The sequence below is a fragment of the Mercurialis annua genome, linkage group LG8 (genome assembly GCF_937616625.2).
Source record: "Mercurialis annua linkage group LG8, ddMerAnnu1.2, whole genome shotgun sequence".
NCBI classification, from domain to species: Eukaryota; Viridiplantae; Streptophyta; class Magnoliopsida; order Malpighiales; family Euphorbiaceae; genus Mercurialis; species Mercurialis annua.
In genome coordinates, this window is record NC_065577.1 from 41,497,825 (window position 1) to 41,521,064 (window position 23,240).

At 30.6% G+C, this 23,240-nt stretch overlaps 2 protein-coding genes across 2 annotated transcripts; both read left to right on the top strand.

Moving 5' to 3' along the window:
- The first annotated feature begins 331 nt into the window (after nucleotides 1-331).
- LOC126660872 (probable zinc metalloprotease EGY2, chloroplastic) lies at nucleotides 332-5,847 on the top strand. Its single transcript, XM_050354573.2, has 12 exons — nucleotides 332-641; nucleotides 783-861; nucleotides 1,709-1,855; nucleotides 2,227-2,277; nucleotides 2,373-2,483; nucleotides 2,842-2,916; nucleotides 3,015-3,120; nucleotides 3,230-3,323; nucleotides 3,774-3,927; nucleotides 4,264-4,471; nucleotides 4,765-4,925; nucleotides 5,381-5,847. The coding sequence occupies exons 1-12, from the start codon at nucleotides 493-495 to the stop codon at nucleotides 5,630-5,632; spliced, it is 1,587 nt and encodes a 528-aa protein (XP_050210530.1). The 5' UTR covers nucleotides 332-492; the 3' UTR covers nucleotides 5,633-5,847.
- Nucleotides 5,848-16,407: 10,560 nt separating this feature from the next.
- On the top strand, nucleotides 16,408-22,451 carry LOC126661142 (anthranilate synthase alpha subunit 1, chloroplastic). The gene is made up of 11 exons (XM_050354938.2): nucleotides 16,408-16,676; nucleotides 17,104-17,288; nucleotides 17,384-17,573; nucleotides 18,656-18,807; nucleotides 19,449-19,564; nucleotides 19,656-19,902; nucleotides 20,038-20,094; nucleotides 20,236-20,388; nucleotides 20,736-20,816; nucleotides 21,047-21,133; nucleotides 21,775-22,451. Exons 1-11 carry the CDS (start codon nucleotides 16,538-16,540, stop codon nucleotides 22,099-22,101), a joined length of 1,734 nt encoding a protein of 577 aa, XP_050210895.1. The 5' UTR covers nucleotides 16,408-16,537; the 3' UTR covers nucleotides 22,102-22,451.
- The last annotated feature ends 789 nt before the right edge of the window (nucleotides 22,452-23,240 follow it).

The window sequence follows — 23,240 nt, forward strand, 5'->3', positions numbered from 1 at the left end:
TGTTGATGTGAATGCCAAAACAGGGTTTATTCTGCTATCTACACCAGCATTTTTTATGGAAAATTGTTCGAATTTATTCCATTATATACATAATTTTACCATTCGCTACTTTTTAGCCCTCAAAGTTTCCAAAAAAATCCAAAATTAGCCCCACAAGAAAAAAAAAACCTTCGTCACTAAGGCCCTCAAAAGTCCGAGCAGACGACATTGATCCACATATACTCCCACGTGTCGAACTATAATTGGCTAGCCAGATGCTCAGAAACTAAAAATATCACCATGGCGCGGGTATAATAAAACCAACAAATCATTAAAGAAAAAAAATTATCCATTTTTATTACTTCAAGAAAATACCTGAAACAAAAAATCTCCACCTTGAATTCCCACCAAAAATTTAATCTTTTTTAAAAGATTTAATGGATTCAGCATTCAAATTGACCTGAAAATATCATTTCTTTAATTCTTTAAAATCTTTAAAAAAAACTGTTAAAAATGAGTATTTTAACTACGTTTCGCGGGAATTTCACTCCATTGTTGTGCCCATTAGTTTCATATTGTAGTTCTTGCTCTAATTCTGTTACTTTTCACAGAAAGATACGGTGTCGTTTGAGGGATGTCAAGCTGAACATCGTTTCTCCAAGGTAAATTTTGAGTCTTGATTTTGTTTTGTTGAATTGATTTGTAGTGTTAGTGTTTGTTAAGAACTTATTAATTTTTTTAAAACAATTTTTTTTATCCAAAATGTGATTGAAATGCTGATTTTTTGTGTTGAATGAAGTTAGGTTTTGTGAAAAGAGAGTGATTGTTTGTAGAGTTACTGAGAATGAGAATGAGAGTGAAGCTGATGGTAACAATGATGAGGTAAATATATAAATGTTATGGCTTTATTGCTTTATTTGTATGTACATAAAGAATAGTGTTATTTGTATGTTATATTCAAACGTTTTATGTTTGTAGCGATTTAATCTCATTTTTTGAAACATGGCATCGCACATTTCAATCTCTCAATTTTTGGCATTGTCTAGCATATTTTCGTTGTGTGATGTCGTTTTATACAAAAGGGCGTTCATTTTACATGTTTTTTAGCTATACTTTTGGTGGAAAACGACTATAGGTTACACAATGCAGAAGCGCGGAAGATTGAATTGTGCGATGCCATGTTTTAAAGAATGGGATTAAATTGCTACAATGTGAAATGTTGGAATTTAATATGTAAATAATCCTAAAGAATATGATTGATTAGGAGATGATTTGAAATTGGGTTTTGAAACCCGTATTTGGTATGTTGGTTTTTAGTGTAGATTGGGGTTTATGAGGGTTGATTTGAAATTAATGAGTAATAAGGCTCTTGCTTATTTGCAAATATGCATCAGCATTGTTATTAAGGGTTTTCTAGTAATTGTATGAGAATGTGAAATTAGTGTTTTAACAAGCTTCTTGATATGGTATAAAGTGGCTCTAGGTTTTGGATCAATTTTAAAATCTGAGTATTAAATTTTTTTATGTGTGAGTAACTTTTTCAGGTTTTATTGCAACTGTCTAATTTTTATTATTTACCGAAACGGTTTGAAGCGTTTTTTGTATGAGTTTTCGGTTTCCGAAACGTTTCAGAAATGGGAAACACAGATTTTTCAAAGTTTCTGTGCTTCTTAGGATTTGATTCCTTGAAGGCCTTTTATTAATCTTGAATTTATCCAAATTTCTCAAGAAAAAAGAAGTGCATAATGAAGGAGAAGAGACACCAGCTACCGCCGATCCTGGAGGACAAGTCGATTCTGAACCTAATTCGCAGCCTTCACAAGTGAATATGATTAGCAGTAATGAAGCAGAAACTAATACTCCAAGTAGCACTCAGGTACTTGCTTTATTGCTTTAAATTCTTTAATTGGTGGGTATAGCATGTCCTTACAATTGTTAAATGGGATATGCTTCTTCAAACTGGTTTCCGGAAATATTTCTGAAATTCCGAAACTTTGTAACTATAACCTATTCATGTACAAAAGATCATTTCACCATAAATTCGTCTCAGTGTTTTCCATTTCAGTGTTTTTTGTTTCTGTACAACATAGTATAATAGCATTGACTTTTACAGCAAACTAATCTAAGCATTTGAGTTTTGCATTTATTAAACTATTCGAAGACTCGCCAAAATTTTAAATTTCGGAGCTGGGCATCGTCATTGATTCTTCTCGCCCTTACTGAGTTAAATTTTTCGATTTGAAACAGGATGCAGATGCTGAAAATGTTGCTAGTGGGTCTCCTCTTCCAGGTGTGAAGGTGATTGCTATAGGTTTTTTAGTCCTAACTACAGTAAGGAAAAATCTTCTGTCAATACCATTAATTCTTACATCTTTCTGTAATTATCTGAACAGCCACAGCAATTGGATGAATCATTCAGGATTCCTAAGGCAACAATTGATATTCTTAAGGACCAAGTATTTGGATTCGATACCTTTTTTGTAACAAGCCAGGAGCCATATGAGGTGAGCTAACGACATGTGTATTATAACTTTTCTCCGTTCTCTAAAGAAGAATCAAAACAAGTTGAGCTGCGGTAATTAAGATTCTCTTTTTTATCAAAACACAATGGAACTGAATCTCTTTTGAGAAGGTTATCGAGATATATAATGAGAGTGCAAAGACACAGTTTGCTATTTTGTTCGCCCCTTTATAAATCCATCAGGCATTGTTCTACGGATTCTTTTTATTAAATTGTTGGTATGCTTGATTTACCATTCATAGGGCGGTGTCTTGTTCAAAGGACCCTTTATAAATCCATCAGGCATTGTTCCTCGGATTCTTTTTATTAAATTGTTGGTATGCTTGATTTACCTTTCATAGGGCGGTGTCTTGTTCAAAGGAAACCTGAGAGGGAAGGCTGCTACAAGCTATGAGAAGTTAAAAAGCAGAATGCAGGTTTGTTTTTCTTCTGTCAAATTTTTTTTTTTCAGATCTCTATTTATGTTATGTTGTCGGCCTTATTATGATCTATTACCTACGCAATCTATCCACAGAATAAATTTGGCGAAGAGTATAAGCTTTTCCTTCTAGTTAATCCAGAGGATGATAAACCAGTGGCCGTTGTTGTTCCGAGAAAGACCCTGCAACCAGAGACATCAGGTAATTGTTTAGTTCCCACGGCACGGTACTTCTAGAAATTTTCGTCCAGAATGACAAAATCACGACTTTGATCAAGTGACCAATGGTTTTTGTTTTTTACTGTTTGCAGCTGTCCCAGAGTGGTTTGCAGCTGCGTCTTTTGGAATTGTTACAATTTTTACCTTACTTCTCCGAAATGTTCCTGCGTTACAAACCAATCTACTGTATGAAATTTCTTTACCCGTGTTTTTTATCATCAAATATTTATTGACATGAAGTACGATTTCTTTAAGCAATGACTGAAAAAAAACCATATTTTTCCTTGAGATGTTTAAATTTGTCAATCTAAACTTCGTTGCCCCGCTTTAATGTTTCAATACAGTTTTTTGTTTGAACTAGTTGTTTATGCATACTGTCAGTAAGACGCTACTACTCTGTACTTTTCATGCATTTTTCTTCCGGATACATTTCCCTTTTGTTAAATCGTTAATCTCGTCAAAAAAGTTGTTTCCTCTTACCAAAGTGCCACTAATGTTTCTTATAGTTTACTTTTTCATCATTTATCATTTTCATTTGCAATTTTTATTATGCATTTTGATCTGTAAGACGTGTCTATAGTCCAGAACTATTATCATTATATGTTCTTATGAGAGTTTTACATAATAATGCCCCAGATCTACATTTGACAATGTTGAGTTATTAAAGGATGGCCTGCCTGGAGCCCTTGTAACTGCACTTATTCTTGGGGTACATGAAGTCAGCCACATATTAGTTGGGAAAAGCTGTGATGTCAAGTTCGGAGTGCCATATTTTGTTCCGAGCTGGCAGGTGAATTACATATACGGCTATCCCGTCCGAATATTCATCTACAGGAATAGTTTTTCTTCTCTTTTCTTTTGGATTCTAAGTTTTTGTAGCTTGCAGCAAGACCAAGTGCAGCATTATATTTTTATTTAGTTTTTGTTGTTAAACATAGGGCTATAGAGGGGTGTGCAAAAACTGAACCGAGCCGACAAAATTGGTTCGGTTTGGTTTTGAACATAAAAAATTTCAGTTCAGGTTTAGTACTAACTAAACCAAACCGACCGGTTTTGTTTAAATTTTTTATATTCTTGTAATAGTTAAATATGTATGGGAGATCTAATGAACTGCCTTGGTTGGCAGATAGGCTCTTTTGGTGCTATCACAAGGATAGTAAATATTGTGCCAAAACGTGAAGATCTTCTGAAGGTTGCAGCTGCAGGACCTTTAGCTGGGTTTGCTTTGGGTTTCGTTCTTTTCCTTATCGGATTTATCTTACCGCCTAGTGATGGTATTGGACTTGTTGTCGATGCTTCTGTCTTTCACGAGTCGTTTCTTGTTGGGGGCATAGGTAAGAAAGACCTCAACTATAGTATATTTTCATGAAAGATACTTTTTTTAGTTTATGCATTCTACTCTTTCATAATTCGTTGGCTTGAACAGTGTCCGAAACCTCATAACAATTAATCGAATATTGATTAATACGTAATTGATCGAACACTACTTGCTAGAAAATATTAGAGAGGCACGCAAAATAACAAATGTACAAAAATTAACCTGATTAGTGTAAATCATATTATTCAATATTTTGAACAAATCCTGAAATTCGACTATTGACTTCTGAATTTTTTTCTATATTTGTAGCTAAACTTCTTCTAGGTGATGCACTCAAGGAAGGCACCCCCATATCTGTAAACCCGCTTGTGTTATGGGCATGGGCTGGTCTTCTTATTAATGCCATCAATAGCATCCCAGCAGGGGAGCTCGATGGAGGACGGATTTCTTTCGCCATATGGGGGAGAAAGGTATGTTTTTCCGGAAATTGAAATGCTGAAATGGAGAACACCGGAATAGAAAATGATGAAACTATAATATTACAAGAATAAGTTAAAAATATAAAATTTCAGAGTTTCATGAGCATTATTAAAATGAAAAGGAAACGTCAAAGACTCAGAACATAGGACTCGATAAGTTCTCAGTACTCATCTTCCTTTCTTGAATGTCTAATTCAATTCTTTTACAAGAATAAGTTATAAAAAGTTATTATTATTATTATTACTGTTCTTGTTTTCAAAAAAAGAAGTTATAAATATAAAGTTTCAGAGTTTTAAACATATATTTTAAAATGGAAACACAAATCATTAAAATGTAGGATTCGATAAGTTCTAGTGCAATAATATCGTTCTGATTCCTTCCTATAATGTTTGAAAACACTAAATATGCGATATTGTTTTTTGTTTCTATTTGTTCCATTTGACAGGCTTCATCTCGGTTCACGGCCGTCTCCATCGGCCTACTAGGGGTATCGGCATTGTTTAGCGACGTGGCATTTTACTGGGTAGTTTTGATAGCCTTCTTACAAAGAGGCCCGATCGCTCCGCTCTCTGAGGAGATATCAGATCCTGAAGAAAAGTATATTTCTCTAGGAATTTTGGTTTTGGCATTAGGATTGTTGGTATGTTTGCCATATCCATTTCCTTTTACAGATGAAGTCCTTAATACTAGTTTTTAGTCACATTGTGTCCTTATATCATATATACTTTACTGGATCATCAAAGTTCAAAGTTAAACTTAGGTTATTGAGAGTTAGGATTATGCAGACAGCAAATAAAGCAGGTGAAATGTAAATGATGTTTATGAGGCAATGGATGATTCACATGCAAATGGTTTTTATTTTTTATTTTAATGGAAAAGGGTCATATATGCCCCTAATATTTGGTCCGGAAATTGACTAAGCATTCAATATTTGTAAAAGTGCGTAAACATCATTAGCGTTTTTGAAAACGGTCATTTACGCCTTCACTATTAACGGCGTTATTTTCACACGTGAATACCGTTTAGAAATAGTTTACATAGCATTCTCTGGGTCCTAAAAATATTATACTGGAAGCTAATTATCGGGCGTTGCCTTTGCTTCCCCAAGTGAGAGGCACACATTGTTCAGCGGGTTTGCTCTTGTTCTGAATGGTAATTGAAGTTTTGTTCCAGAGCCAGTTACGCCATACAGTTAGAGCATTTACGCCCTTATCGATAGTCTATTCAAAAGATAACTCGGGGACTCATATTCAATTTCCGGCTCGGGATGACCCACCCTTAGGCAGGGGCCCTTTGAAGATCAATAGTCGTTAAGTGAAAATATGTGAGGCTTATTTGATTTTTTTCTCCTTATATAAACAGGAGAAGAAATTACTCTAGACCTTACTTAAGCGATGTCAAACCGCTTACCATTTGAACCAACCCCGTCGTTAAGTTGTTATTATTAATGTAGCCACTTTTTGTGCGTTTTCTTTCTTCCATGTACTTTAATTGAAGAAATCATTCAATGCAACGGATGTAACTCTTACGTCTTTATGACACACGCCTATCTAAAACAAAATTTATATATTTATAAATATAAGAGATATGTTAAAGGTCACTTTTTTTTGGATAATATTTCCAATAGTTGGTGGATTTTCATCATAATCGAATCAATGAAAATAATTTTTTTCCTTTAAAGATTAAATTATTTCTATAAAAGAGAGACTTTAAAAGAATTGCTCATTCAATGGTTTCATCCCTATTATTGCATGTACCAAGTAATGAAGGATCCATAATTACAACAAGAATCCAGCAATAAAATCAGAAGGACCCTATTCCTTCTCGTGAAATCATCAATTAAATTTCATGAAATAATTGATTTTGTTCAGAAGAAATCATAAATGACTCTTTCATATACTATATCATGAACCTACTAATTAATTTTCGCTCTTTTCTAGGGACAATAATAGATATTTTTCACATTATGTCATAATTATTACTCTCGAGTATTTCGATAATTGAGGAGAAAAGAGTGTTTGTGACTTGTAAGAAAAATTTAATCCACTACTTTGGCAGTTTGCTGCTCAGTGTTTATATTTTTTGAGCTACATTTTATTAATTTTATGTCATAATTATTGATCCATCCGTCTATAATACTCATAACTTTAGCTTTTGGCATAGAAATTATAAAAATAATAAATCCATTGAAATTTATAAGTATATTTACTAAATCAATCTTATTTAGAAAAATATTGACGTGGACGTCGAAAGAGTGGTTATTCCGGCATACACATCAGCATTTTTCTCTATTTTTCTGAAGAAAAATTGATCGGTGCTAAAATTGCAAAAAATTAAAAGTTGGTGTCTTAATTTGCCAAAATTAAAAATTCGTGTTAAATTTGCAAAATACGTTGAAATTTGTGATTTTTTTACACCATTAAGCCTATTCAAATTACTAAGTCGTTAGCTTTGTTTGTAGTACGTAGTAGTGTAATCTCTATACTGTTAAAAAAAATATCAAAATTTTATGACGAGTTACTTATCACCTTGTTATTAATACGCGTACCAAATATACATATACCAAATAAGTTAGGCTCTTTAATGGCATTGCTAAGTTGAACTATATGTTCGGCTCTTGTTAGGCAATTATAAGACAACAACAATAATTTTTCATGAACACAAGCTAGCATTCATTCATTATTTATATAAATATGTTTGAAAATTGGAGAATTGGATATATCTTTAATATTATTATAAGCATGCAATATTTTAATGTTGATGAAATACCAACTAATTAATTAGCATTTCTAATTGGTCAAAATACAAAACAATTCACCACCAATATTGCCTTTTTTTAATTTATTACATTATTATTAAAAATTAAAAGGCTTATTCACTCAAAAACACCTAACTTCTTTTCAAACGTTAGTTTGGCCTCGATAAGCACACATTTTATAACTAATTATATACCAAACCTAACCTTTTTTTAAATTAAGGATTAATTATTATATTTAGGATACAATTGATGAAATTAAAAGGTTTTGTCATAAACCAAACAAATATAAAATGTTTCACTTTTTATTGATAAAATTGAATAATTTTCTATAATAAAAATACATCAATTTAAAATGTTAGGCCATAAATTAAAAACAGTCGAAAAGGTTGGAATTTTTAGACCAAAATAAAATTATAGCTTTGACTAATTTCGTATAAGTGAGTAATAAACTACCATTAAAACCTCACTAAATAGTTTAATCTTACATATTGGATATATTTGTTACAGTATTAAAAAAATTTGAAGATGGAAAGATCTAAAATTTAATTCTTAATTAAGTTAACCACTCAAATCACTAACTAAATAATTTTATTATAAAATAAATATGGCTTTCTACTCATGAAAAAAAATATGAATAAAAATTCATAAATTTTATCAATATATCTAAAAATATTAAATGTTCATATGCATACCATTATTGTTGCTACATGTTTGATAAAAACAATGTTAGTGAAGAAAAATTATACTACATTTTCTCATAACCTCCCAAAAAGAATCTAAAAAGGCTCCTAATAAATCCAAATGTGTGTGGTGTGAGATCAAAATTGAACAAAATTAGATACTTACATTTATTTTGACAATTTCTATCTTTGCCTAAAATTAGTTAGAAAGCTCAATTTAGTCCTTAATTTGTATGCATGCATAACAAATTATGCGTTGAACTTTCTGTTTTAACGTTTTCATATGCATGCATAACAAGTCATCACAATTTTGGAAGTTTTTGTCTAATTATATTAGGTTAACACGGCCTAGAATTAGTTAATTGATTATTGGGTGATGTATGTTAATAGTTATCCAAGTAATTTTTGCTCGGCTGATGTAGTCAAACCCTTTAGGTAAAAGGTAAAAGAAAAAGTTCGTATTTACTTCAAAAATATAGATCAATTTTTAAATTAATTTTAGGTATAAATAAATTTTCTTTATTTGAAAATAAACAATTAAAATCTTCCGTCTATAAACGTTACAAACTACCATTAATTGATGATGTGGCGCTCTTTATAGGAAAGGTTTAAAAAGAATCATAGTGTTTAAAATATTTACAGATTTTTAACGTCTTTTCACGCCCTTCTTCCAGCTCTAAACACCAATAATTTAAAATTAAAATATTTTAAAAAAAAATCGATTTCCGACAAGCGGAATTTTTTTCCTAGCCTATTAAGTGTCACTTACCTAGTTAATGGTGTTTGTGCATTTTTTTTGCTTCTTTTCAGCAAGCGGAATTTTTGTCCTCTTCCGCACTTCTTTCCTTCCACCCACCTTCTTATCCACCACTTCCATCCCCTTCCATAACTACTGCCTCCACCTTCGGCTGCCGCCATCTCTAGTCGCGATGGACTCCCAAATACTTTCTGCTTCGTCTGAAACGAAGCTAGCTCAATGCGTCTGAGACGAAGCTAAAATGCATACAAATTGTTTTTTTTAAAATTGTGTAATTAAGAATAAAAAATTATCAATTAGGTCCTTAATTTAAAAGATTTATCAACAAAAAAACTTTTGAAGATTGATTTGAAAATTATTAAAAATATTAAGATCTTTTTTGAACTTTTTTCCGAATAGATTTGACTCAATTAACTACCATATTTAACAAAAAGGTTTATTTAATCGATTTTAAATGTTGGAGATTTAATTAGTTTTTAAGGGCTGGTCTATAATTTGAAGAAATTACGGCAATTTTTATACCTTTTATCTATATTTTATTGAATTTTTATTATACCAATTCATAAGAAAGTATCCTTCATAAACCAAACTTAACTAATTTATCCCAGAATCTAGGTGCATGTATTACTCGTTTCATTGCATCAAATTGAATTTAGCAAAACTGATTTTTTTATCAAAATATAATTGAAATATATGGAAATTTAATTATGACTAAATTGAAATGAAAAAAAAAAGTTTAGTTGCTCATTACTTACAATTTAAGGGACAATTAAGTCAACTTTTTTATAGTAAAATCAAATCAAACCGGCCAAATTAACTAAAATTTAAAAAAACAATTAAACATAACGTAACCAAGTTATTTGGTTTAACCGATTAATTCGGTTATATCCTACTACTGCAAAACCCTTATCGGAATCTATATGAGTAAATCCAAAGTTTTTGATTAATTTTGCATCTGAATCCGTCCTACAACCCGCTTAAACCAAACCGATAGTAGAACCGGCTCGAAAAACCTCAAATTATATTCACAGCCGGTCCAACTGGTTTGGTGTCATATACCGAATTTGAAGTACATTTTAATAGTAAACGATTTCTGTATTTATAGCCTTTTAATTCTATGTGACATGCCAACATAAATCCAGATAATCCATACGACAGAGAGTTAGATATCTCATAACTCTATTTATTCACAAAATTATTTTGAATAATGCTATTTAATCTACTATTTGTTCCTTTCTCATATAACAATATAAGAATAAAAATTGACAAAATAAATTAAAGTAAATATTTTTAAATTGGAATTGGACAAATCAAAACCACGTAAGAAAGAAACACTTTGACCCGCCCATATTACTAGTTTTTCTAGATCTACTTGTTTAGTTCAATAAATATAAAAATAAAAGTCTAGTTTTTGCTTGATTTGGGTTTTGTTTCTTGCTTGTTAGCAATAAAGTTTAAGTCTTTTTCTCTCTTTTGTTTATATTTCTTAGATCCACAAGAAATTTTAGTGTTTGTTTTGAGTTTAACTCCAAAGTATTGTAGATCTAAGAAATGAAAAGGATATGGATCTATCTCTATAGAGTTATAATGAAGATGAAGATCGACGATCGGAAATAGTAGGCTTCAACGGTTCAAGCGGTTTGATTGACAAATCGGTGCAAGAAAATTTCGAAACACCCTTCCAACGATTTCGTTGTGTTAAGTTTTGGGGATTTATGTCTAGAATTTTCTTTGTTTTTCGATTTCTTTTGCTTGTATCTTATTGTTGTCTATTATTTTGTAGTTTAATTTTTTCGAAAGATCATATATAAGTCCTTGTTATATGACTTTCATCCCTTGTAAGTTGAATCTTCATAATTAACTCTACCTTGGAAAAAAAAAAAAAATTATAAAATATTTTTCCATTACTTCTACAAAATGTATTTTTTTTGATGATATTCTACAAAATGCATTATAAATTTAATTAGATGATGTGGATGATTACAACCTACTAGTATTAATTACTAAATGGAGTAGTATGTAAGAATTTAATGTGGACCGACAGAAGAACAATTTCTAAATGCAAAATTAAAGCTCTCCATGTGATTTAGCCAATGACGAATATTTCTAAAAATAACGATTGTAAACTTCAAACTAACTAAGAAAAAACAATTAAAACCACTATAGTTTGATATACTTTTTAAAATAAAAATACTTATTATTTCAAAAATTCAGATAATAGAATAATTATTTTTAAAATTTAGACATCAATAATATAGTTCCTGTATTTTACACATTTTATGATTAAAGAACATGTACTTGTATTTATTACAATTTTAAAAATTAAATGAAATTATTATCTTTTAATGACAAAAAGTATTTAAAAACTAATAGAAGGACCTTTTTACCAATGAAAATAAAATATATCATGTTATAGTTTACCCCACAAACAGAAAAAGAATACTAAATATTGTAACCATAATTTAAGAAGGTTATAGTAATTCATAAAGTATGTCATACAAGTCATACTAGTGAATTTACGAGAATAATTTCAAACCTTAATATTTTTATAAATTCTATAATAATTTAAAAAAAAACTTCTCCCAAATTTAATACAGAAAAATCATTAGATAGCTTTAACCATATTTATTTATACTAGTTTCGCATTACGTGCTGCACGTGGCTCGTAACGTAATTTCTCAAAGAACATATTAATAAATTTATTATAATTATATCAATTTTTTATTTATAATTAATATTAAATTAGTTAAGAATTTTTGTAAAAATAAATATAATATATTCGGCTATTAAATTTTCTTCTTTTGGTTTTATAATAACCATAATTAAATAATTAACTTAATTTTATTAATAATATCTTTAAAAATAATAAGATAAAAATTTAAATAATAATATATTGACCAAATATAGTATTTTAATTTTGTAGTTCAATCAAACTAAAAGATAGGTATTCCTACTAATTTGGAGACAATTTAGCTATTTTTCACATACTAAAAATTAAATTGGAGATAATTTAGCTACCTATTCTAATTAGGACTTTAATTACAATAGTGATTAATTAAATAACTAATTAGTTAATGACCATAAAACCTTTATTTAGTAGTAAACTGAAAAGGATTATTCAGTAAACTTGACTGTCCCCCCATCCGTGCTTTTATATATAGTATAGATATAGATATATATAGTATAGATTTGTCTATCTATTTATATAATTTTAAGAGTCAACATAACCATTTCGCTAATTCTATTAAAAATATCATTTTCATTTTTTTTAAATATAATTTTTTTAAATTAATTTATATAAATTTACTAGTATATATAAACTAATTATTTAATTTATTAATTTCAGTGACTATTTAAATATAAATAATTTATTAAGAATCAAGTAAAATAATAGTAAAAAGTATAAGGATTTTATGATAGATTTAACCAATTACTTTTTGTGGATGATGATTAACTTGAATGGACCAAACCTATGCTATATAAAGTTAAAAAATCTTCCATAAGTAGAGACAATATCTCATTTTTTTATAGTCAATGATTAATGCCCCATTTTAGAGTTTTAGCTAAAATAGTAAAAAAAAAGTATTAATGGTATCTAGTTTTCTTTTTACTTATTTATTTTAATTTTTGAACTTTTATTTTTAAATTAATATTTTGAGTTTTAAAAACAAATTAAATGAACACTTCTAACAATTTTTTGACTATCAATGCAATTAATTATAAATAATACTCTCTCTGTTTTAATATAATTGTTCTTTTTTTATGTTTTTTTTTTATTTTAAAATATTTGTTCAATATAAATTTCAATAAAAGAATTTAAAAATATTTTAATTGTTGTCTTTTAATTTAGATAATTGAATAGAGAAAATATTTATTAATATGTGGATTTTTATCATTTTATGTAAGGTTATTTTGTTACTTATATGAAATTTTAATGATTTTTTTAACATGTTTATTTTGTTAAAAGTAAACAATTAAAAGAGAGCGGAGTGGGTGTATTTATGATTTTTAACATACTTTTTAAGAATTGAAATATGTATCTACAAAAATAAAAATAAAAAAGGGTAAACAAATAAATTGTTAAACAAATTAGACATGACTGGTGGAATAATATTAACTTTTTAATGTGAGTTCATTCATGTAGGGCGAAGCAATAATTTCAAGAACTTCAAATTAATTTCAAGTCTTATAAATGGACTTCCACATTCTTGACCCAAGTGATTTTCTATTAAATTTGATTTATATTTGCAATTTAAAATCAAATGGATTTGTCTAGATTTATGATCTCATAAATAAGATATAAAGCCATTAAATAATTTTTATTCAAGTTTTACCAAAACAAATAATATTCAAGTTAAACCTTAATTAATAAACTAACTTATTAATCAACGCCATGCCTAAAATTTGAAAAAAAAAAAACAAGAGTGTAATCTCCAATGTTGTCAGAACCAACCCGTTCATTGAACCGATAAAAACAGAATGTTATGGGTCAGAGGTTCAACCGAGAGTTTAAAATAAAATATATTTAAAAATTATTTATGTAATACTATGAGAAACAAATTATAAAAATAAAAAATTTATATATTTATCAAAAAAAATTAGTTCAACATTTCAAATAATTTTTGTAAAACAATATGAATCTCTAATTAATCGAGTAATTTGATTAGAAAATAGGATATATGTATCTTGTAACGTCCGCTATTAGGTAATTAAGTTTGAAATAAATAAATAATCTAGTTTAGAGTAAAAAAATTAAAGCTAAATTAAAAAATAAAAAATCCATAATACCCACTAAATTCGGGCCGGGTCGAACAAATTTTGGTCGGGTCAACCGAGGTTTAACTGGGTTATAAAAAAGAGGGTTTTATGCGTGTTTCGGCCTGGCAAGGCACCGATTCCCGAGTTTTTTGGTTGAACCGACTGGGCCAGGTCGGTTCTGACAACCATGGTAATCTCTTATAAACTATCAGCCCGATGAACTTTCATTTTATAAATATGTCATAAATTCTAAAAATATATAAAGATATGAAATTTATACACATTTCACGTTAGAAATATGTCATACCTTAGTTAATAATTTAAATTTTTACCTTGTGTGTTTCGATCTTGATGAAATTAATATCCAAGATTTTGTAAGAATAACCATAGCACAGATATAGCTTCGCTGTAGCCTGTAAGATTTTTATAGGTGGAAAATCAATTATAATTGACATAAATGTAATACGAGCAACCTCAATCTGCATATCATTCTTGATCGAGAAATGTTATATTGTTGTTTGGCATAAATCGGCCCTACGTACAATCAGTTTGTTGTATTGCCATGGAACCGATCACTCAGATATGACGCAATTCTGCATTTGGCAGGGTTGGGCCGACTATTTAGCATGTCATAGACTAAAAACGATTGTTGCTCTCAACCGGCCCGTTGATCGACTATTTTCGCTGAGGAGAGCCACCTATTAAGCCGATCTTTCACCGAGATTCGGCTGGATTTTTTAAAGTTTATACAATGACTGCTAGCACATCATAATGGTTCTCATTCAATTCATCTTTCATAAAATTAACTTCACCATGTGTTATTTGATGTTTATTTTTCAAATTCTTACAACATTCAACTTGTATATATCGTTTTTTCTTATAATATTTGCAATAAGATGTTTGTATTTAAGATTTTTTGTTATATGAATTTGATTTCTTTTTTGTGATTTTGACTAAAAGTACAAAAAGTTCAAAAGTATAACCAACGAGCTGCTTATTCATGAACTTTGTCCACGAAAGAATTAATTGTCGACTCATCGACAAAAATGTCAAATTAGGGTGTAACTGACAAGAGGTTTTTTTTTTTTAAAATAGCACATAGTTAATTTTTTTTAGTCTTTTATTTTAAATTGGAGGGTCGAAATAAAGTTGCTTAGTAGCATGTAGTATAAAATACCAAATAGCAACCTCATCTCTATAGGAAGAATAAAGTTTGGCCATTTAATATCAACTTAGTTATAATATAACTACTTTTCAGAAAATTTATGTCATTTTGATACACCCACATGTTAGATATAATATTTAATTCCCAACCCAACATTGGTTACATTACTTATATAAATAGTAGAAAATATTTTTTTCTCAAAATTGTTGATGACACATTACTCCCTCTTTTAACAATAGAAAGTACATCTACTGGTTTTGAAAAGTTTGGTTGTTGTTAACTTATTTGTTAATACTTTAAAATAATTTGGTATTGACATAGTGAGAGCCCTAAAATGAAAAACAAATTTAGCAATCTAACACATATTGCCATAAAAAAGATTTAACAATGCATTGTATGTAATTATGAATGAAGAGTAGATAATTACAAAAAAAAAAAAACTAATTTATATAATTATCAACCCTATTGTTTTTACATATATGAAAAATTCCTCCCTAAATTGACACCATTTAAAATTTATGGGTCACATTCAATTACTCACTCCGTCCTATTTTAGAAGTTCAATATTCCATTTTAAAATGTATTTTTTATCCCCTTTTAAAATACCTTAAAAGAAATTATATGCAAAATTTTACTACTATTAATAAGATTAATAAAAAAAACTTTATGCTTTGTTATTTTTTGTGTAAAAAAAAAATAAGACTTGTAAAATGGGACGGCAAGAGTATTGTTTATATAATTAATTGTCATATATATTCTAATCAATTTCGATAAAATAAATTAAAAACGTACATTATATTAGAATATATAAACTTACAACTAAATTAAGTAGGACAAGTGAGATATTTTTTTTATAAATTAACTCGTTATATTTAGATAAACTGAATTACTAATAATTGTGTTTATTTTGATATGTTTATCATGTTGAAACCGAGATAATAATATAACTAAAAAAAGCTAAAATTACAAAAATAACACTTATTTTATTTACTTATTTAGAAAACCCTATTATTGATAAATTATTATCAATAATGTAGTGCTTTGCAAAACTTTAAAATATAGATTAAACATCAACAAAAAAATCAATAAAAGAACTATTGTTATTATTTGAAATTGTTAATAGACTTTTAGTTTAATTTAAATTTTGTTTTTTTTTCCTTAAATATAAAATCTTATGTAAATATTCAAAGATCAGTCAAAAAAAAAAAAAAAAAAAAATTAAACAAATTACTATTAATATATATATTTAAAGTGTCAATTTACAGTAACAGTTCAAAAACTGGCCCCCACATTTTTCCAAATTTCTCATCACTCTCATCTCTCTCTGTATATATAAATACATAAACACACACACAGAGAACAGAAAAACAAAGGAAAAAAAAAACAGAAGAGCTGAGTAACTGCCATTTTAAAAGAAACTCCAAGCGAAACGTTTCTTGTTTTTTCTTGAATTAGAGCTAGCTAGCTAGCTGCCAACTTTGCTTATGGAATCCCTAACTTTCTCGCACCGCCTGTCACCGTTTCCGGTCACCACTACCACCGCTAAAACCGCCGTAATTTCCGCTTCAAGACGATGTTCTTTCCGTCCAATGAAGTGCATTTCTCTGTTGAGCTCTTCTCTAGGTAAAATAATGAACTGAATAAGCAAATGTAGATACGAGCTAATTTTATGTTCTACTGTTTTATTTATTTTTTGATTGTAACTGATAATGTAAACGAAACGTTTCTTTTAGATTTTTTTATATGTTGCTATATTTAAGATTCATATACAGCTGAGCTGCGTTAAAATTTCAGTTTACTGAAATTTTAATCTGTATGATTTGTTTAGTTTTACTTTTTTAATTAGAATTAGCATGTTTTAATTGTATGTTGATTTTTTTAAAATGTTATTAATATTTAATTTGAATATTGCGATTTTATTCGGTTTTGATTTCATTGAGGAACTTATTTAGCGAATTTAATGTTTATATAGAAATAAGTTAATGTGACTGACTGTTTGATTTGTATAAGTTTTTGTTAGATGTTAATCTGACTGGATTTTTTGTTTTAGTTTCTGATGAAGCGAAGTTTTCTGAAGCGGCTAAACGAGGAAACTTAGTACCGCTTCACAGCTGTATATTCTCTGATCAGTTAACTCCGGTTACTGCTTACCGGTGTTTGGTTAAAGAAGATGATAGAGAGGCACCGAGTTTTCTTTTTGAGTCTGTGGAACCCGGTTTTAACGTTTCAAATGTTGTAAGAACTATGCAGTCTTCCTTATTTGCATGTTAGTCATAATTATCTTGGAAATGTCATGATTATTGTTGTTAACGATGAGTTGATGGTTTCAGGGGCGGTATAGTGTGATTGGAGCTCAGCCAGCAATTGAGATTGTGGCGAAAGAAAATAAGGTTACTATAATGGACCATGAAGAAGGTACTATGACTGAAGAGTTTGTCGAAGATCCAATGACAATACCGAGAAGAATTTCAGAAACCTGGAAGCCTCGTGTTATCAGCGAACTTCCAGAAGCTTTTTGTGGTAAGTGTTGGAATTTACAGCCTCATATACCGCTGAAGTCATATCTAGCGGAGTTGATGTATGCATGATATATACTATATAAAGAGTGTTCCTAATATAGACTACTCAGATAATTGTGCAGAAAATTCAGGATTTGTAGTCATCTTTGCCGACAATCATTTTGGAAGTGGAATTAATTAATAAAGCGCTTCCATGAGAAAAATAATAATGAACAGAATTTAGTATGCAGCAGTGACAGTAGCCTCAAATGATGCCAAATATGAGATTGAGACTAACTTAGATTTGATCTCAATCTTTTTATGATTTATTTCCAAATATTTGCCAAATCCTGTCAATTCTGTCACATTGATCACTCTTCTTGTCGGTTGTGGGTACATGAATCGCTGTTCTTGTTGGTAGCGGGTACATTAATTGTTGTTCTTTGTCGATTTGTGGTATCTTGATAATGGTTCTTGTCGATTTGCGGTATATAATTGTTCTTGTCGATTTGCGGTATATAACCGTTCTTGTCAATTTGCGGTATATAATTCTTCTTGTCGATTTGCGGTATATGTTCTTGTCGATTTGCGTTATATAATTGTTGTTGTCGATATGTGGTATATTTATAATTGCTTTTGTCGATTTGCGATATATTAATAATTATCTTTGTCGGTCGCTTCACATTGATCATTGTTCTTGTCGGTTGTGGTCCACTGATCATCATTCTTATCACTTATGGTACAATGATCATTGTTTTTGTCGGTTGCTGTACGTTTACTTGTCCATATTCCTTCATGCATGCATGCATAAACATATATTGTGACTATGCTGGTTTAACATTTGATGAAGTTACAGTATAAAATTGGAACATATATACCATTTTTGTACATTTATATGTGCTTATTTTTGTCATTTTCCCTCTTATTATGTATGCATTTAATTTGCTCTTGCTTTGATTGATGAGCGACTTTAATTGATGAGTGAGGTGCATCTCTGCCATGCTTGTTTGATTTGATAATTGCCAATTAGTAAAGAGTAGACATAGATAATTGTTTCTATACAAGTCTTTAAAGCTGTTTTACTAAAAAACTTTTTCTGACAAGGTGGCTGGGTCGGCTATTTCTCATATGACACTGTGCGATATGTAGAGAAGAAAAAGCTGCCATTTTCAAGTGCTCCCGAGGATGATAGAAATCTAGCAGACATACACCTTGGCCTATATGACGATGTTATTGTATTTGATCATGTGGAGAAGGTATACTTGCTTTTGCATACAAAAATTATGTAGACTCTGCATAGGGTGCTTGAACATACTTCTTGATCTTTTACTTCAATTAACTATCTCATTTCATTAGCATCCATGCTTGATTTTCTTATCTACCGCTTAGAAGTGGCTCCTAGAAGTGCTCAATTGATATATAAGCATGACACGCCTTTCAAGGGTTGTTTTGGTCAGACACGCTCAAGCCATTTTTTTTGCATCATAGAAAAAAATTATGAAAGGTTAACTGTAGATTAAACCAGTATGGCAAGCCCAGTAATGCATTAGACTATATTTTATTACATATTATAGCTTTCATTTGGGTGAAGTAGCAAAAGGTCTTGATGTCTCTATAAATGTAGCTGAAAACTGGGTGGAAGGGAGAAAAGGACATGAAAAGCTAACCCAATCTATGGAACTTAGGATTTTGTTGAGTTTGGTAACGCTTCTTCATATGATATTTATAACTTATGAGCATTTCTTACGAGAACTATCTACAGAATAGGTTATGGAGTGTGCATGTTTCATTGTGCTTGATAATGCTTGAACAAAAATTTCCATTAGTTTTCCAGCCACATACTCTAAGCATGTTGTGTTTTAAGTTCCTTAATTTGAGTTGGATTATTTATTTTCAGAAAGTTCATGTAATTCATTGGGTGAGGATGGATAAATACTCCTCTGTGGAGGATGCTTATTCTGATGGAATCAAACGTTTAGAAAAATTGTTGGCAAGAGTGCTGGATATTGACCCGTGAGTTTCTGTGGTATTCTTTTGTTGTACTGTTGGTTTTGGTTTCGCCTAAAACTCATAAGCGATTTTTTTTCTTGATGTCAATCATCAGCCCAAGGCTTACTGGAGGAGTTGTAAACTTACAAACTCGTCAATTTGGTCCAGCTTTAACAAATTCAAACATGTCAAGTGATGAATACAAGGAAAAAGTGTTACAGGCAAAAGAACACATACTGGCAGGAGATATATTTCAGATCGTATTAAGTCAGCGTTTTGAACGCCGAACATTTGCTGACCCCTTTGAAGTCTACAGAGCATTGAGAGTTGTGAATCCCAGTCCCTACATGACTTATTTGCAAGTAGGTCCTACTTCTGTTAAATGTCCGTGTACTTTTATGTTCGTGTTTAGGTGCATATATAGTTCTAATGATGCTGGTGGTTCATAACTTGCATTAGCAACAAATTTTTGAAATGGGTTTATTATGGTTTTACAGGCCAGAGGATGTATTTTAGTTGCCTCAAGTCCAGAAATTCTTACTCGTGTAAAGAAGGTAAACTATTGACTGAAATTTCTTATCGCGGGGTTTGATTTTTCTTAGCTAGATGGCTTGCTGTATGCATAGTTTTGATTCTAGTCTTGTATTTGAAAATTTATGTTGCTTATTTTTTCATTGATCCATTGACTAAAACAGAATAAGATAGTTAATCGGCCATTGGCTGGAACAATCAGAAGAGGGAAGACATCTGAAGAGGACGAGATGTTGGAGGAACAGCTACTAAATGATCCAAAGCAGTGCGCAGAGCATATAATGCTGGTGGATTTGGGCAGAAATGACGTTGGAAAGGTTGTACAACTGATTATATATATTCTACACTACATGTTAAAAGCTCACAACTCGTATTAGTTAGTTGATATGGTGCTTTTACCAAATTTAGCTGAATAATATAGTTCAATTTAAAATGACAGTAATAGGAGTTTTCAGTTACTATATCTTCTATTCTGTTTTCTTAATTATAGTAATAATCACAGCCTTTTTTTCCCTGAAAAAATATTATTGTACAATTTTTGGCATCGTATTCAGGTGTCGCGTGCACATTATCTAGCAGAAAAATTATCTTTATACAGTAATTAGAATTGCATAACCGGCATAATTGGCGTAGGTAGTAATTTATTCTTTTGTTTCCTGTACAGGTCTCAAAATATGGTTCAGTAAAAGTGGAAAAGCTTATGAATATTGAAAGATATTCCCATGTCATGCACATAAGCTCCACGGTGAGAGTCTACGTTTATGGTTTCTAAATGTAGGTTGAGCTTTTTGCATTACTTTCCGTTCTTTGAATGCAGGGCAGAAGTTAATTTTTTTTTTGTAAGCGCAGACAAAAAAGTTGAAACCAGCATTCCATCTTTGTTTTGCCTTTTCTTGTACTTCGGTTGTGGATTTAGATATTTAATTAATGAATTCATTTACTGATGCTTCTGTCTGTGACTTCCCTTCATCGTAGGTTACAGGAGAATTACAAGATGACCTTTCTTGCTGGGACGCTTTGCGTGCTGCACTGCCTGTGGGAACTGTTAGTGGAGCACCAAAGGTTTGATATCAATTTTTCTGTTTTCCTCTCATATATATGATTTTTGTGTTCTAATGATTGTTCAATCTATAATGACATCTTGTAACTAGGGTCAAAAAAACAAACCAAACCGATAAATCTGTTTGTTTGAAATTAGAAAAAATGGTTTTTCGGTTTGTTTAGTTTCGAAAGTAAAAAAAATTCACTTAATCTTTGATACAAACCGAACCGAAAAATCAACCAAAATGACTAGTTTGGTTGGGTTTGTAATTTTTTAAATCTTTGTAAAGGTTTTGGTTATTATAATTTGCCTTTTGGTTTGGTTTTGAAAGTACAAAAATTTCAGTTAAGTTGTGGTACAAACCAAACCAGAAAATCAACCCACTGACTAATTTGGTCTTGTTTGAATTTTTTTAATTCCTCTTCAGTTCAATTTTGTAAAATATTAAAATTTTGGCTTGGTTTAGTTTGGTTTGGAACAAATGAACAAACCTAATTGTAACTCCATCCGGTTGTCCAGATTTGAGCTTGCAAACATTAGCTGCCCATAACAGATGTTAGTCGGGCTAAGAGCTTGTCATACTGAATTTCAACTTAGACTAACTTTTTTTACAAAAAAATATTTCATCCTTCTTATCATCATCCTTGACATTGTTCTATAGGTGAAGGCAATGGAATTAATCGACCAGTTTGAGGTGAGCAGACGAGGCCCATATAGTGGTGGATTCGGAGGTGTCTCATTTATGGGCGATATGGACATAGCATTAGGCCTAAGGACAATGGTGTTCCCGACAGGACCTCGGTATGATACTATGTATAGATATGGAGATACAGAACGACGACAGGAATGGATAGCCTATCTTCAGGCTGGTGCAGGTATCGTAGCTGACAGTGTTCCCGACGATGAGCACCTTGAGTGCCAAAATAAAGCTGCCGGTCTTGCTCGTGCCATTGACTTGGCCGAATCAGCCTTTCTCGGCCCCAATTGACAAGCCTGTTGCCGGAGAGATTGAACACATGCCGTCATGCTTTATTTTCAGGTACATATGCTTCCCTCCGTTCAGTCCTGCCTTTTATGTGTTGCTACCTGCTCAGTTAGTGAGCTAGTGTTGCTTGGTATGGATATAGAAACGGGGAGATGAATTTGCATAATGTATTTGTTATCCTGTATTTCAAACTTCCCCAATGTGTTAGTCTGCATAGGTTAGAGAGAGAGCTTATAGTTGCGAAATCCTTGGATTCCAACCTTTTCAGTTAGCAAGAAAAATGAGATGCAATGTATTAATCAAATGTGAAACTGTTGTAACTGAAATTAGATGAAAGGTTTTTCTTTTTTTTACTTGTATTTTCATATTATAGTAATAGTAAATAGTAATAGCACCAATATAAGTCTTAAAATTAAGATTGAGAATGAAAAAGGATCCTCGAAAAGTGATCAGTATGCATTCGGTTCGTTCGAACCGAACTAAAATTTACTTTTTTCAAAATCAAACTGAACTATATAAATTTCTTCAAAATGAACTGACTTCGGTTACAGTTCGGTTTGCGCTAAGATTTAACTAAAAAAAATCTCTAGTGTCAAATTGAGCTGAACCGAACTGAATTTATTAATTCAGTTCGGTTTTTTTGGTTTGATTTGATTTCTGTACACGCATGAACACAACCATTGTATAGATGTTTTAAGGCAGAAGCTCAAATGACACGGGGTATATTTGGTTTGTCTTTGAAAAGGGCTAAGCTCAATTCATATGTATCACTTTGCATTTGAAGGCTCGCTGAATCCTGAAGTCGAAAACTTCATGCACACCTTAATTCTGGTAAATCGCTGATTCGATGAAGTTGATGACACGTCATCATTATCATCATCATCATTCGTGCTCTTTCTTCTTTGTTGAATATTAGTTAGTAATTGGTAGCTATAGAAAAATAAATTTTTATTCATGTAAACTTATTGCTACCTAATCTAAATCTGATTGAAATAAAGGCAAATTAAGGTTTAAAATGTGCTGTGTAATAGAATCACAATTGGGGGATTTTAATCAAAGAAAAGGAACTATAAATGAGATAGAGAAAAAGTTGAGGGACTGCAAAAATTACCCATCAGATTCAGCTGAATATTATTGCATCA